Below are 17672 nucleotides of genomic sequence, written 5' to 3' on the forward strand. Positions count from 1 at the left end.
TATGTTTTAAATTTTAGGAATATGCTGTTTCCCCTAAAAAGAAATTGTATTGAGACGAGATGTAGGATAAAACATTATTTTTATTGATGATGACAATAATAAAACCAAAAATTATATTTATAACTGATTTATTGTCCATAATGTGGGATAAAATGCGTACAATAATGAAGAGAAATGTGACATGCGTGTATTATATCGTCGGTGATACTGCAATACAGTGTAATCTGTTTTTTTTTTTTTACGAAAATGTTTTACTGCAATAAATGTGTTATAGGAACTAAGAGCCATTAGTTTTAAATTCTTGCATTTTTACTCGAAATTATGATAGTTTTTCTGATACCTCCCAGTGGTATTTTTGGTTGATTAAAAAAAACCTAAAAACTCAATTGATAGTTATGCGGTATTGCAGTATCACTAAAGATATGCATATTTAGATTTAAATAAAACATCTAATACATGTACATCACAAAATAGTATCATTAATGCATAGTACACAATTATATTTTTTCAGGTAAAATCAGCAGTTTTTTAATTTTAAAAACAAACTAAGGTCAATTTCATCTGATTGGTTATATAGAAAATGACCATCTAAAATATTTTATTTTTAAAATTCAATGCAAAATGTTACTACAAAATAGTTATTTTATTTTAAAAATGGATTAAAAACTAAAAATTTTCTATAATAACATTAAATAAATATATAAAAACCTAGTGAATAACAAATTGATCATCTTTTGAAACACCCATTAAATAAATGACCAAACATCAAATACTAATGGGTAGAGAAAATCTTTAGCTACTTATAAATACCAATCGATAAATATTTTTCGTTTTTGTAGGGAGCAGGAATAATCACACAATTAACATTGATACATTTTCCTTTTTCAACAATCCACCGTACATACCCCCCCTGTGGAAGCATTACCCAATGAACATGTCGGAGTTTGTAGTGTTGATTTTGTATTTTTCCAAATTAAAATCAGTTTCTATTGTTCTATGATTTTGGTTTGAAATATTCCCTCAACCAGAATGCAAATAGGAAAAAAATTGTTTTAAATTAAACGGAATTATGGATAAGATTTGTTTTCAGCAGTACATAATTAATAACAGTTTTTTGTCTCCCTTAAAGAGAAAGTAAAAAAGTTTGTGGAGTGTGAATAAAAAAGTTGCAAACATGGTTTTGGCAGATAGATAAAAAAAAAATGATGGACATAATCACGTGGTATGTTTATATAATATAATGTAATATCACAATATATTATATACTTTAACTAATTTATTATTATAGAGCTAAATAACAATAAATAAAATCTGTTTTTCAGAAATGTTCAGACATGAGTTTAGTTTTTAATGAACACATTATTTCATTTGCCAGCAGTAAAGATAAATAATTGTGCCGGTTTGTTTATCAGCGTGTTTGCCTACCATGCAAGAGGTTTCAGGTTCGATCTTGACATGGTTGACATGAAATATTTATTTAAAAAGGTGTTTCTACACTAGAATACTTCATAGTCCCTGGATTGGCACCTGAAGCATAAGACTGATCATCTAACCTTCATATAATAAAAATGATTATGATACGCTGAGGTTGATGTACCGATGCAGTGCCCTATACACCATTAGGGAAGGAAAAGGAATTAAAGAATTAATTCATTGTTTTTAATTATAACTAGGAGTATTCTAAGACACTGAAATCTTATTTACTTACCATCTTTTTTTGGAATATGATAAAGTATTACATTGTGATCTCAGTCTCAATATTGACATTAATATCATATAATGTTTATCTATCTATTACCATTGATTAAATTTCATTTACTGCTTAAAAGTTTATTCATCCTATTAAGGAAAAAAACAATAGCATTTGGACATAAAAATCTACTTAAAATATAACAACAATTTAAACCAAAAGTTTATCTACTAAATAAGGTCACAAACTATTATATCAATCTATCTCCTGGTACACATAAAAAATCATCAAAATAAAACTAGCTTATTTCCACCATTAAATTATTACAAATATGTTTTTTAATACACATTGATATTGATAAGGTAAATAGAGCTATCCAAGAAGATGTGATACAGGATGGTAGATTGCTATTTTGTCAGTAAAAAATCAAATCAATTAAATTGTTCTTTAGTGTACCTACTTCAATGTACCCATTAGACATAGCTCTTTGCTAAGCCAGTAAAACAAATATTATCAAGTTTAAAGTTAACTGTCTATTATACTCGTCATTTCATACTTTTTATAACCTACATATTATTGATCTTTTGAAGATGTAATTATGTTAGTGAATTTATTTAGTATTTGTTATGTAAGAATATTATAGACTTAATAAAATAAAGAGTACTTATAGAAGTACTTTTAATTTTTTAATAAAAGCAAAAGGAAATCAAGCTTGTTTTATGATAAATTTTCAGTTAAATTTATATTTTAGATACGTTTAACATATTATAATTAGTTTGCACATAGTATCAAAATCTTAAGTAATAATGTGCTACCACTTCAGCGCATTATTATTACTCTGAGATTAAAACCAAGCATAAATATTTTGTATCTATATTTGAATGGTGATTTTCACAAAAATGGCGCTATATAAATTATCCAACTATAATAATAACACTGGACTGTGTAAGTACATTGAATTCTTGTCCGTTTTTTATGTAACAATTTTTCTTTTATTATTATGTGAAAGCCTGTAATCGGAGATTCCATATTTAATTTTTAATGCATTGTATAAAAATGTCTTCCCATAAATAATGATTCAAACAAACTTATTCCTGATAAATAATCTATGGACATTTTTGCAAAAGGTTTTTATAGTTACGAGGACACAATATTTATGATCAAATCAATATAATATAGAGTTTACTAGGAGACTTATTTAACATTTCACCATCCTGTATATAAAAAAGTGTACATAATTTTTAGAGTGCAGTTCTTTCATCGTAAACAATAACGGCATCTGCATTAAGACACTGACTTTGTGATTTGCTGAGAGCTATAACTGCCGCATCATCATTGCGCATGCGATTTCTGCGCTTCTTGCTAAATTTAACCTGGAAAGAAATTCTAATTCAAAAAGAGTCAGTTAAATTTAACCTGAATATGTCCATCTTTCTTTAAAAATTTGTTTTTTACTGCAATATTTTCTTGTCTCTGGACTAGCACTAAGATGTAAAAGTGTAGCAAGATGATCCATCTTATGCTTTAGAATCTAGTCCAAGAACCATAAATAGTCAAAGAGCACCTTTGAAATAAATATTTTACATCTATCTTTATTGAAATAGAACCTGGGATCATATTCACTGTTTTACTTTTTTCAAATACTCTTAAAATAATAATGAATGTTCATAATTGCTTTAACATTGCTTTCTCCACTACGAAATAATAAAGACAAGAAAGATTTTGGATTCGATTTTTATTGAGATCTTAATAATTAGGTACTCAGGATTTTTCTCAAGCCTGAGAGTTGTGTGTGGTTGCTTCATTTTCTGTTGTGGGGCAATAAATAATAGGGTATTTTCATAAGTCGGGAATAATGTTAAAAATATAACACGTATTTAGAGTGGATTTTTACGATTCTAATGATATAACTATTAATGTATCCAAAACAAGTTTTCATTTATAATTTTCGGATTTAAAAATGAGCATATAAAAAACGGCCCACAGTTGGCATTGTCATTTTGACGTCATGCGTTATGACCGCCGACTACGCTAGTTCTAATAAACATTGCGTGCAAATTTGGCGCCAAAACGCCATTTGTCCAATAGGGTGGAAAATGTCTCGTTTTCGGGTAATTCAAAATATGCATATTTCAAAACTTTCTAGAAAGTTTATCTGACGTCGCACGAAAAAAATATTACCACCGCTATCATCGTCATTTTTTGTTTATTTAAAAAAAACGTGAAAAGACCCTAACTTATTGTGGAATATAAATATTTACCTTGGCATACAACTGGTAAGTATCATCTTCAGTTGACAATGGACGTTGTTTTGATCTCAGAAATGCTGGCAGAGATCTTGTCTTCAGTGAATCTTCACTCCCAGCACTCACCATATCATCCAACACTGAAAATATTTTTTATGTAAACATAATAAACACTTTTTCAACAAATTCTAAAAAAATATTAGTTAATTATTATACACTCAGTAAATTAAAACTAGGAAAGCAAAAAAAAATCATTCACTGCTGTGGTGTCTTTTCTTCAGGGTCGGGACCTACCGTAGGTTCAGTTGCCACAAAGAACCAGACGTTTGCTTGCAAGGGAAGGGAGAATAACATGTTTGTATTTATTTACAAATGTGTATATTTCCGTCCTTTTTAAGTGAGAGACTGGGAGCTAGCGCCCCTTAGATCCGGCGCTGGTTTTCTTTCATCAATATATATTTTTAATTTTGATACTAACTTATTTGGAAATCTAGCGTTAACACATATCTTATTTCTGGGAAGTCAAGATAAGAATATATTTTTAAAATAAAAAAAAGAAAGATAAATAGTGAATAGAAGATATTTCAGTTTTAAGAAATCCTAATACATAAGATTTTACTTGTTGTTAGGGGAGAGGCTCCTACACCAGTTGGAAGTCAACAGGAGAAATGAGGTTGGCGTTCAATGCATATTTATTACACGTTGACTAAGTTACATTACTTTGTTATGATGTGCGAGAGTAACGGCGGTGATGAGTAAACTGGGCTGACTGACTGATGTTACTACGCCCTGTGGTCCTTTTATAGCTTGTGTTCTTTTATTCTTCATCTTTCCATGGCGCGAATGAAGTTAATCTACTCCAGTGTGTTGCACTGGATATGTCACCCGATTTCGTTATTAATTTAACGTGGTATATGCAATACTGTTGGTCTTGCAGAATAAAATGTATTGTATTCAATAGAAAATGCTGTCGTCGCGCTATATTTCAGGTAAAATCATATGGCGCGTGTGTGTGTCATCGATCAATGGACTTTGTTCTCCCACACATAAACAAATAACAAAATACAAATATTATCAGATTGTTTTATTTTCAATGAAATAAGTGGACTGATAACAATTTCGTAAATAGGGAAATATCACATTCTACATATACCGATAAAAATATATGAAATGCATTTAGAAAAATCAATTGTATTTTAAAAATAAATATGGATATTGTGGAGAAATATTTTCATACATAACTTTAAAAAAGAAATCATAAAAAAATATGTCCCTGGAAAAATGCGATATGTTTGGCCTTGATAATTGTGATGTCAAGATTTGTGAAGATGTTCTATAAAAATTTAAGCGGTTACACACATACACACAAAGTTAAAAATTAACTTGAATCGTGACGTATTAGGGGTGTGGCCAATGCAATGACCGTTTTTGCAGGAATTCAAGATTATAAATTTAAAAATATTTTTTATGCTACTAATAAAAAATTATTTATTTTTTTTAGTTGACAGTATTTCATAGACCCTTATTACTTTAATATTGTAAAAAAAAGTTATATTTCCCTATTAAAGCATAGGTACCAATTTGTTATAATAATAAAAACATTGATGGATATCTCAACTGATATACATAAAGGTAAACAGGGCTGGTATTCCGAACGCGTTCACAGCGCGCTATAATGCGTATTTAGTACGTAAAAACGCGCTATACCGCGCTATAATTTCGTTTGGAATACCACCCCTGGAAGTCTAAGGATTTACTAGTTTTAAATGGACACTATAGCATTCACCATTCTGCCCAATGTTTATGATTTCCACATCTTTACAATTTTCGGAAGGTGTATATCGAGTCGAAGTATGTGTGGTTTCACATGATCATGATATTTATGATGATGATATCGGTATATTTAGATTAAACGCTAGGAGGGTTACACCCAGTCAAAAAAAGAATAGACTCAAAATAAAGTTACACTGAAATTAGCTTAATTGAAATACAATTAGAGTATTGAAAGGTTTTGAATTTATACTCACTGTTGCTGGATGCATATTGGGCTGTTATTTCTGAAACAGTCGGTGTGTTGTTAATGTAGCCGTGACTCACAACATGCTCCGGGCACCTTTCGTAGTGCATGTGGTAGGTGGGTATTTCAGAGTAATACGGGGTGATGTTTGTGTGACAGATGTGCCCCGCATAGCTGACTGGGCGAGCGGGTGGCCTTGGTATCTGAAATATACACAAAATGTGAGTTCCAAATAACAAGGTAAAATGTTTTACAAAATCAGTAAAAGTGGAAAAAGAATAGTTTTTAAATCTATACTTGAATTTAATGCTATTTATATTTATACAATAAGTAAATTGTTACTGTTAACATTGTGATAAACATCTTCATGTTACAAATTAAAATACCTATTTGCTAGCGCACAAAAACATCTATATTTGAAATTATTCAAATGTTCAAATACTAAGCATTATGAATAAATATATCTACATTTATATTTACTATATTTCTGTAGGTAATTCTAACGTCGGCTTTGTGGTGTAATGGTCAGTGTGTTTGCCTACCAAGCTAGGGATCTCGGGTTCGATTCCGGATTTGGTTGATATAAAATATTTATTTTAAAGGGTGTTTTTACACTAGAATATTTCTTAGTCCCTGGACTGGTATCTGAAGGGTCATACTGATCATCTTACCTTCATGTAACAGAAATGATCAAGATACACTGCGATTGGTTTACCAATGCATGTGTGATTTTTTGAAAGATACATTTATTTAGCTGAATTAGGTGCTTGGTGTAAATTGTCTTAATTAATTCATAAATATTGCATTATATTTTTTTAATTAAGAAACCAAAATTTAAAAAATGTATACAAGATTGGTTTAACAGTCCTCACTAGGATAAGTTCTAAGGCAGACTGCACAGTTAACTTTTTTTTCACATGTCACTTGAATATTTTTTTGACATAAATTAAATGAATGTTTAAACTGGCTTAATAGTTTGAGAATAATCTGTCTTTTCAAAGAAAAACAAAAAAGTGCTGGAATTTTAATTAAAACAAAGTTCGATAACTACTGAAAATTTCTGCAATGCATTCTTGAACATGTTCATTTTGAATGTAATTAAATAGAATGGGATGTATTCTAACTGAAAATTTTGTGGGTAAGCCAATCGCATAGTTTGATAAGTACCTACTTGCATTTCGGGTGCATGGTGATAAACATTCCAATGAATTTCCTTTGGGCCTTCTCGGTGACAGCAAGGGTCTGCTGCAGCTGTAAATTAAATTGATTATAAGCAGGCAAGAAACTTTGCACTAGATGTAATTTATATGCCGAGGTTATGGGCTCAATTTTATAGTTTTTATTAGCACTTACCTGGTGGCTTCTGGTGACGCGGCATCAGACAGCAGTAACAGATAACGAACAGAAGAACTACCACACCCAGTACACCTCCAGATAACCACACTAACCACACACCAATACCATTTATGTCATCCTGCAAACAAATGATTATGAACTCCCCATCTTCTATAAATGAAGTAGATACTATATATTGTTGGGTTACTCGCACAAGTTGGTAGTTACAAATTTTCAAAAAATTAAATTAAAAAATTTGTTGTATTTTATAAATACAAAAAATAATGTTTTATAATATTCTGATTGTGGTTTTATTTAAATTGTGATTTGGGGTGAACTTTTAACTTTAAAAGTGCAATATTTCACAATTGGTGAAATGTTAGTTACCAACTTGTGCCAGAAATCCTATGATATTATATATTATCTAATTTACGAATACCTACATACATTTTCCTTCTGTTTTTGGAGTTTGCAATAAGTAGTAAGATACTATGGTTTGCTGAGAAATTATAATTTAAAAAGTGTCTTTTTTTTCATATAAAAAACTAGATTAAATTAAAACTAGATGTAATTTTTTCTCATATTATTAATTACTATTTGATCTTATGGCATTGGCAAGTCAACAAAATATACCAAAAAAGTTATTTTACAGAAAGTAAAATAAATAATTGGCATATTGAAAAGTAAGATAAGCGCATTTTTTAGATATTGATTCTAGCGGGATGTAAAGTGAAACAACAAAGTGTAAAACTTTTTGCAGATAGTAACTTTTGTATCAGAGTAGCTGAGGCTAGTCGCTTTTTAGACATTTATTTACAGAAGAGAATAAATAATACAAGACAAGAAAACACATGATCTAATAAATCATCCAACTACAAACATTTACATGTGAAAGTTCCTCACATTTTTATGGAACTATTGAACAAACAAAACCATTAACAGCTAAATTATTGAGCGTGATAAGATAGTAAGAAAGAAATTTCTAATTCACAAACGAATTAAGTAATTAACTTCCACATTAAACTTACTGATGAAGTTAGTTCAGGTTGATTAATGGTGAAGTCTGAATTTATTTACTTACAGATACTTTTCTGCTGTCACGCTACCAGGCATAGAAACAAATTAACTGTAGAGAATATTCACAACATAATTTATACTAAAATTTTACAGACGTGCATTAAATTACCAACGATTCAGTGATAAGTGACAACAGTTTACGACAGTACGAAACTACCAAAATAAGAATTCTGAGAAATGAAAATGAGAACTGCATATTTATTGGAAAATCATTATAACCTGTGGTAGCATTTCAGCACTCAATAAAGCGATTGTCTGGAAAACGCGGATATTCCGCGTAACCCAGAATTGTGCATTTTCTGCAACAAAACGTATGAAATAAAACTCACACAAATGACTTCACATGGAACGAAAATGGCATTTCCAGACAAAGTATGTAAAATCGATTGATCATTAAATAAATAAGAATAATTAAATGCGGTAAAGAAAACTCAAAGCGAAACACTGTTGTAAAATTGTAGGGAAACTCACAGATTGCAAATAACACTTAATAACGAATAAGGTATAAATATCACATAAATAAAAAAACAGAGTAAGCAAAGAACAGCTTCACCACACCAGAAAACACAAAGAAACTAAAACAGGCTCGTCCATTCGCATTAATATTGCAGTACAGCGCACCCACCACGCACTTGCGCACGCGAACCATACAAAATGTCTGAGCCCGAATCGTCCGAATGTCAATTCAAAATCAAACTGCACAGAAAGTCGCGCTATTTTTTAATCATTGCCATGCAAATAAATAATTTATTATCATTATCTAACAGTAGGACCCTAAATATTCACGTAATTCAAAGCGTCATTATTACAGATTAAGGGAACCCGGGGCGGAACGAGGTAGCTAAGCTTTGATTAGAATTTGTAAGAGTTTGAAATGAATAACATCATTATTTGTAAATTTGTACATTAATTTACTTATTTGTCTACAAAAAAAACAGTATTTAACTTACCTAAATATATCATTACAAAAAAAAATGTCTAAAAAAATGGGGAATAAGCCCGGGACACAAAGGGGTACTCGACCCGATTATATAAAACAACATAATAACAATTTTTGCATGTTTTATTGTAGATACATGAAAAAATAAACTAAATAACGACATTGTGCATTTCTCATCTATGATCTGTGCAAATAATTTAGTAATTATTGGCACAGTTCACAGTTCACAAACGAGAAATGAGAATAAATCTACACACAATATTTGCGCTCAATTTTTGCCAACGCTACAAGAACACCGGCATTCATTGGCAATACAGCAATTTTTCAATAACGAATTATTTTTTTATCTTAGTTTTTGTTTCTTTGTTTTTTTTTTGCGTTCAAATATTTAGTTTTGTCTTATTTTTTCTTCTTTCGCAATCTTGATATTTTTTCCCTTTTTAATACATTATTTTTATAAGTTGAGGCGGTAAAGATTGCTAATTGAATTTATTTTGTGTTTTTTTTTTTTTAATTCAATACTGCTACTTTGTTGAAACCCATAGCTCGTCTTCCAAATATTGCTTCTGGTTTACTCAGACTTAAATCGGGGTGACGCTTCAAAAAGCTTCTAATCCAGTCTTCTCCCGCCATTACCAAAGTTTTGTTGAAATTATGGCTGTAATTATTATTTTCTGCCAGCTGGTATTCCAGTAGACGAAATCCATTCATAGTCGGAATCGAAGAGCTCTTTTTGAATATCTTTCAGGTAGTTTACAAGCTCCAACTATTACTCAGCTGTAAAAATGGTACGGAAATTTCTTGTCTTTTTTTATTAACAAGAGCTTCTGGATTTTCCCTTCTTTTCCGAACATAGGTACCTCTAAAGTGTTGATGATGGTACTCTCTACCGATTAGACGCCGCCAGGTATCCTTTTTCTCAACTTATGACCGCATCAATAGCTTGACACATAGAATCCGCAGACCATGAGTGCCAGCTGGTTTTTCTTGTATACTCGTATGTTCGCACCATCTGCAGTTGAAAAGGTGACGTTAGAGGTATAAAAGCGTAACAAACAAACAAAGAAACTCACTTTCGCATTTACAACCTTAGTTAGAAAAAGGATACCTACAAATATTCTCAGGGGTGGAACGGGGTACCACCCCATTTTGCCCCGCCCATTGTGCCCCGAGAGCCAAGAGTAGCGTTCTTTAAAACACGGGAGTTATGGCCAATATAAGAGTTGGCTTTGAGTTATCACTAGACTTTTAGTAAGTCAAAAGAAGGTTGAAATCAACACGTAATGTATTTAAAAAAAATAAAGAACAGTGTATAGATATTTACCTTGGTGTAACAGAGCAAATATTAGAACTTTCGAGCTTTTTCTCTAGCATTCGATGAATTTCAAACTAAGCGCACACGCTGACAGTAACCGTTTCGTATAGCGTAGCGCAGTGAATTGACTGTTGTGCGTGAAGTTCACGCATTTCTGTCTTACGTAGCGAATTTCCTGCCCTTTTCCCGTTTCACCCCGGTACCTTATTCCACCCCGGGTTCCCCTACAGGCAAAGGAAAATTAAGCTTACCTTGGCTAACCTGTCCTATTTGGCTAGGTTTATTGTTACAATTAAGTAAATAATTATAACTGTATTGTTTTGATAAATAAAGAAATTATGATGGTTAAACATTATTCTTGAAAATTCAAAACTGATTTTGGTTGTATTTACGAAGGAAATAAAAAAAATATAAATGTATATTTTTATTTATTTCGAATTCATACAGATGTGCAGGTTATAATGCTTATACTTAGACTAATGAAGAAAAAGAAAGTATTATAAAGTTGGGCCGGCTATCCAATTATATGTATTTCCTTATTTTTATAAAATATAGTGACGGTTTAAGCAATATTTAAAAAATAAATGATAAGTAATAAAGACAATGTTCTTCAAATAAATTAAAATAAAGAAATTTTTAATATCCACAAGGAAACAAACAAGGAAATAGCGGGAGGGGAAAATAAGGTGGCTAAGAATGAATGAAAGAAAGTAGAAGTAAAAAATTGCATTTGATTTGGCGACGAGAAATTAAGAGCAAAAATCTACGAAACGTTTATATTGTCTAAAAAGTGGCGCATAAGCCACTTTTTGTAATAGAATAAACAAATTATGGATTTTGTGTGAAATTATGGTAGCAGTTTTTATTTAATAATAAAAAAAAATACCCAGAAGTTCCAGTTTTTTTTCTAAGTATGATGCTCTTATGAAGAACATATTTTTAAAGGTTTATTTGTGAAAGTGAAGTAGGCATACTAGAGATTTATAACGAATGAATCGCTTCATTCCAATTCTGGGGTTAAGTGGGCCACACAAAAAAATAAAATATTTTGGTTTTCCACCCTTTCGATTCTGTTTTATTATTAGTTTATGCATAATTCCTTTTATTATCTGTATTAAAATGAGTTAATAAATTATATTAAAATATCCTAAATTAGGCCACTTCAATCCATCTTACGGCACTTTAAACGACGCCACTGGTTCATATGACTCAGCTAATGATAAGGAAGTCGTAAAAAAATTCCTGTTTACGGTAAGTCAACGGACCAATCGGCAGAACTGATCGAGAAGAAGCGGAAGAGAACTTAAGACTTTACACGCGGAGTAATTTCAGGAATACAAAACTTGAAAAAATCATTGCGCTGATAAAACGATACACTTTTGTGTAATACTAAAAGAAAAAAAAAATCGGCTTAGTAACAAATAAAAACAATACAAAAAACCGCTGAACTTCACCATCAGTTTTGGTGGCGGGCCGTATGAATCTGTCAATTATTTTTGGGAGCCACGCGTCCGTCAAAATGAAATTCAAATACAAAAAATGCTGTCTGCAATACTCGTTTTACTACTTTCTTTCTTTCTTATTTTTTTGTACCACAACAGGCCAGGAGGCCCAATTACAGTGGTGAAATATATCACAGAACACCCAGGCTTGAGAAAAATCACATTTTTAAATTTTTGTGCTTTCACCGGGAATCGAACCCGGAACCTTCCGTGTGTGAGTCAAGCGTCTTGACCACTGCACCACGGAGGCCGCCTTTCACATTTTGAAATATCATGAACATTCTTATTAACGAAAAAAAAAAGTGAAATCTTTGACCAACGGCCAGGCTGCATGTATTACTGTGGTCCGCTCAAGCACTAAACAGGAACCCGAAGTGCCAAAAAGAAACACTTTGCAGGCCGGATCTGGCTCGGTGGTTGCTAATTGCCGATCGCTGATCTAGACTATTAAAATTCTTGTTAAATATTTCACAAATGCGAGGGACGGTAGAATATTTCCGATATTTAGTTTTAATGTTAGGAATATATAAAATATCAGTCAGTCTAATCTCTGGGGAATCAAATTCATTGTGTACAATTCTATAAAGCAGGCTCAGGTCGTAGATATATCTTCAGAAAATTAAGGTTATGAAATTTAAAAGAAGCTGGACAATTTGAAAAATGCGAATTAATTTTTTATTTAACTTGTTTCAGTATTTTTTAACACTCTAAATTCTTTTAATATTAAATGTATAAACAGAGGACCAAATAGCAGTGCAATATTCATAATGAGGGCGTATAGAATTATAAATGTATTTGTGTTTTTAAAAGATTTGCCCACTCGCATAATAAATTCAGTCATTTTGTGCCTATGCCTATGGTTTGTTAATTATTGTTTCCATATGACTGTTGTAATTTAATTATGAGTCCGAAATAATTTCCAAGTCACGTATTTTGCACGTTCTCTAATTCTATTCTCATTTATCATATCGGTAGTAATATTTATTTTTATTTCGAATGAAACATATTTTGAAACATTTTGAAATATCCATATAAAGTTTGTTTTCAATACAAAAATTCGATAGTGCATATTATAGGTTTTGTAATTTTGCGCAATCATAGATATACCTAACGTTTAGTGATTTTTTATAGTTGCCTTGAACAAAGGGAAAAGGCGTTTTTGAAATATAATTTAATATCATAAATATAGATATTAAATAGAAGTGGCCTAAGGTGTGATCCCTGTGGTACACTAGACGGAATAGAGACGAAATCAGATTTATAGCCTTCAACCATAATTGATTGTAGTATATTATTTTAGGATCTGAGACGTATTGCCGCAGTTTTAATTTGAAACTAACACTGTATTTCTTCACTGGCATTCAGAGAAACCAGAATAAAGTTACTGTATTGATCATAGCGATCTTGATCACAAATTAATAATTGGTACTGCAGTGAGAAGTAGAATGAAAACTTTTAAAGTTTCTATGTTTTGTTGTTTTTACGGTTTGATTGTAAAAAAAAGATTAAATTTTCGCTTTAAAATACTAAAAATTTTTTTTTAAAAAGGAATAACCCGCTTAGCCTCTATTTTGAGGCTTGTCAGTAGGTGGAATAGAGGGGATATGGAAGTAGATAATGAAAAATAACCACAACACCCAGAACAATTGAGAAAAAAAATCTATCTTGGATTTCTTTCTTGCAACTGGCGGGAATCGAACCCGTGACGCCAGTTTCACAGTTAGTCTAACTAACTGCCCCACGGCGCCTGTCATTGATGGTGAATACACGAAACTGAATAAAGACACAAATCCACGTCGGGAGGGTGAGTGCTTTCATTGTATATAAGTAAAAGATGAACCATATCTATAAGTCTGCTTACTGTTTATTTTTCACCGTGTCAAGTCACGTGTATTCCTAAATGTTCTAATTTACGTATGAGAATTCGGTGATCCACTTTATCAAACGTTTTAGAATAATCCGTGGTACCTACTGTATATGACGTCAACTTGCATTCTGTTAATTGTATTAGATGTGACGTATTTAGCTAAAATAATCATGTTTATTCATATGACTTAATACAGAGCGCCTCTTTAGAAAACCATGCTGAAAATTCTGTATATTAAAAAAAAAAATCGGATAGATTTTAGACGAAGAGTAGATATATAGACGGGAAAATATCCACTCGTTTGGATAATGAGTACTCATCTGTTTCAAGTAAACAGGTAAAAATCATTTAAAGAAATGAGCAAATTAGTAGGTATGCTTTCATTTTAAATCGAAACAAGACTACGAAAATTAATTTTCTTTCCTTATTCTTTCCTCCCTTTCTCCACTCATGGTGCACAGGAAACTGCATACGCAGCGTATTATGGTTTGTTAAATAAAAGCAAGATGACTTAAAATTTGTCACTTCCTCGCAAGTAGAAAACATTGATGATGAATATTCGCTTGTTGCTTTAATGGATTATTATAATTTACGGTTGGTTTCTATATTGCGTCGGCAACAGTCACACTATTCTCATATAGGTGCAATATAGTTACCCATATATAATATTTATTATAAAATGTCAATACATTATGTACAAGACACTAGAAGAAAATAATAATCATATGTTTTTTTAATGTAGGTATGAGATTTTTTTACACAATGATGTACGAGAACCACTGCAAAAAAATATTACAAGAGCCACATAATTCTGTAAAAAAGGAATGGATTAATAAAAAAGGTTTTTTATTGGATTAGATATTTTTATTTACGCTTCGTACCTACATTTAAATTTTAAAATGATTATTTTATTGTAAGAATTATAACATCAAATATACAATTGGATACTTACATTACATAGAATTTAGGCTATATCTGTTTGCGGTAAATAAACATTCATTATTTGTCTGTATTACAGCTTCGCTGATAAAATGTTTCATTTTCGGTGGCAGCAGTAAATTTTCAACATCGCTAATATCACAGATTCTTTTGACGATTTCGGCTCTACATCGATCTTGCAAACTAACAAAATGTGCATTAGACTTCAGAAGAGTCATTTGTGTCTTCGCAGCCGTAGAACTCACCATTGGGTAAAGCGGTTCTTTCACTTTGTGCAATCCTCTAAAAGCTATTCCCAAATCAACCCCATTTTTAAAAAATGTCAACGTTCCAAAAATGCCATCGAAAAGAATGCCAATCTTTACCGGTTCGTTTTCAACGAATGGCTTGGTATATGAATACCAAACACCGTCGTGCCACAGAAGCCCCTTGTGAGATAGAGCCCAACCATGTTTATCTTCGCCAATAATATTTGTGAATGATTCAGCCTGTAGACGAGCCTTCTTAGTACCGATTCCAAACATCATGCTCGTTCCGAATATTCTTTGAGATATGTTTATTTCCCAAAAAAATCGGCCATTGTTGAGTACTCTCGTTCCCCTAACAGCCGCTGTTCCACTACTCCAGTTTGGGTGGAAACGCGCGGCTTTTAATTGGTAACCAAAAAGATGAACTTCAGGACTACTCTGTTGCCTATCCCAAGTCCATTCGTCAATATATTCGGGTACGTTTTCCATTTTCTCTCTGAAAGCAAAATAAACGTTAATATCGACCCGTATGGAAAACTATGCATTTGGATAAACAAAAAGATGAAAATGCGATATCTTAGACAAACGTGCGGTAAAACTATATATGTTATACGATAGGTGAATAAATATTGAGGTCCGTTCAGTATGCAAATCAGAGATAAGCATTATCAACAAAATTAAGAAGGAGGTGGTGGGTTGGTTTGGTATGTAATACGAATGAACAGCGAAAGAACGGCCAAAAAGATTTACGATGCGAATGTTGCTGTATGCGAAAATACGAGGAAGACCGCGAAATAGATGGCATGACCAAATCCAGCAAATACTTGAAGATGGACATGTCTAAAGTCTGAATAATCGAGGTGCGTGCACGAGAAGATGTATGAATGTAGAGAGAGCGAGGTCGGTATGCAAAAACTTAGTGGTGTAGAGCTCTGCTGCCTACACATACGGAGAAACGGCACAATAGTTTGTTTTACAATAATTGATTACAATGGCAGGCACTAGGGAGGTAGGTACCTGCACCAAATAAATGAAAAGACGGAGGAAGAAAAGTGCCTTTGCCTAGGAAAAAGATATTACATCTATTGTTGAGAGTGTCCTTTTTTACTATTTAGTTACATATTATATTGTTATTATAGGTAACATATTCTAACGAGGGCCGTAGGTAAGGCGTTTAAAATTTATTTTGCAATGTTCACATGTCTCTAAAATATTTACACAATATGCAGATTTATTAATTATTAACCACACGAACGTATTATGACATTATCACGTCGATAGAAACTAGTAGCTGCAGTACCATTCAGAACCGCTCTCGCGACGCGAGAAAACAGTTTTTCTCGTGTATTTTGTATGTATATATGTATGTAAATAAACGAGATAATACGGCCACGAGAGCATTTAGAATACCGCCCCAGATACAGTAGTAGATTTTCGTATGGGTATCATGATTCATGAAATTCGCGAATGTAAATAATTACCTACCATTATTTCTGAATTCTGAGTTGAGTTCTGACTTTCACTTATTTTCAAATAATATTTTTACAAGCACAAATTTATATCATGTAAAACTAAGTATAAAACCAGCTATAATGCATGTAAAACAATGAACCTTATGTACTCAAACAGTTTTTTTTAAAGCAAGTTCATATAACATTTAGCCATTTTCTTAGATTTCTTCATAAAAAAAGAAATAACACGGTAAATGAACTCCATATGTTTTTTTTAAGCAAAAAGATATTTACAAAGGTATAAAAATATGTCAAAAACTATTTCTTATGATAATTATTTTCAGAATTCACGTATATTTATAATACCATTTTATGCAAATAAAAAAATATGAATATTTGCCATATGTGCAAAACATAACATTGGTCATTTCAATGAGATTGCTCTTGATCAATAATCTCAATAAAGGAAAATATTTTATGATAAGCTTTACATGATTAATAATAAATAACAAACACAAAAACAACAGTATTATTCACGATTAATTTCAGTCTTTAAAAGTAAACAAATTTTTATAGTTACCTACGGACTCTTATATTACAATGTAAAATTGCACCGAGATAACATTACAAACTCATCGATAATGTATCCTTTTTATTGTTTCATTAGTTGCATTATAAAAATCAACACCTTTTGTAATGTAATTTAGTAATTTAAAGGTAAAAATATCACATTGAAAAATATAAACCCATTATTCCGGCCAACCCAAAGTGAGCTTTGAGTGCGCAAGCACCGCGGGAGCACGCTGACATTTAGAAAATCAATACTTGTAGCTTCGAATGCAAGAAAACTGTGTACAAATTGGCGGTAGTTTCAAATAAGTTATACTTGTTCCGTTCATGTTAAATTCATCATTTTAATTTGTATGTAAATTTGTAAAAATGTCATCTGTAAACTTGTACTTTGGTTGATAGTACTATGTTTTGGTAAAAGTTTTTTTTGTCTTTTCTTTTAATTTTATTTGTATTAAGTAGGTAGGCAGAAGTT

General features: G+C 31.6%; 2 protein-coding genes across 8 annotated transcripts; both read right to left on the reverse strand.

Moving 5' to 3' along the window:
• Positions 1–111: 111 nt before the first annotated feature.
• On the reverse strand, positions 112–9025 carry LOC148284515 (uncharacterized). 6 transcript variants are annotated; one of them, XM_088238812.1, is made up of 7 exons: positions 8837–9025; positions 8585–8664; positions 7307–7427; positions 7125–7204; positions 5964–6156; positions 3952–4076; positions 112–3063 (listed from the first exon to the last, which is right to left on the reverse strand). In XM_088238812.1, the coding sequence occupies exons 2-7, from the start codon at positions 8594–8596 to the stop codon at positions 2932–2934; spliced, it is 663 nt and encodes a 220-aa protein (XP_088094938.1). In that variant the 5' UTR covers positions 8597–8664; positions 8837–9025; the 3' UTR covers positions 112–2931. The 6 variants fall into 6 exon arrangements, with proteins under 6 accessions (XP_088094938.1, XP_088094945.1, XP_088094977.1 ...); XM_088238819.1 differs by lacking the exon at positions 8585–8664 and having other exon boundaries at positions 8837–9004; XM_088238851.1 differs by lacking the exons at positions 7307–7427; positions 8585–8664; positions 8837–9025 and having other exon boundaries at positions 7121–7192.
• A 5806-nt stretch (positions 9026–14831) lies between these two features.
• SP555 (SPRY domain-containing SOCS box protein SP555) lies at positions 14832–17415 on the reverse strand. Of its 2 annotated transcripts, none has more exons than XM_088238875.1 (2): positions 17212–17415; positions 14832–15672 (listed from the first exon to the last, which is right to left on the reverse strand). In XM_088238875.1, the coding sequence occupies exon 2, from the start codon at positions 15663–15665 to the stop codon at positions 14943–14945; it is 723 nt and encodes a 240-aa protein (XP_088095001.1). In that variant the 5' UTR covers positions 15666–15672; positions 17212–17415; the 3' UTR covers positions 14832–14942. The 2 variants fall into 2 exon arrangements, with proteins under 2 accessions (XP_088095001.1, XP_088094991.1); XM_088238865.1 differs by having other exon boundaries at positions 17208–17415.
• Positions 17416–17672: the final 257 nt, after the last annotated feature.

The sequence above is a fragment of the Micrasema longulum genome, unplaced genomic scaffold (assembly GCF_059751315.1).
Source record: "Micrasema longulum isolate JH-2025_06_02 unplaced genomic scaffold, ASM5975131v1 h1tg000113l, whole genome shotgun sequence".
Lineage (NCBI taxonomy): Eukaryota > Metazoa > Arthropoda > Insecta > Trichoptera > Brachycentridae > Micrasema > Micrasema longulum.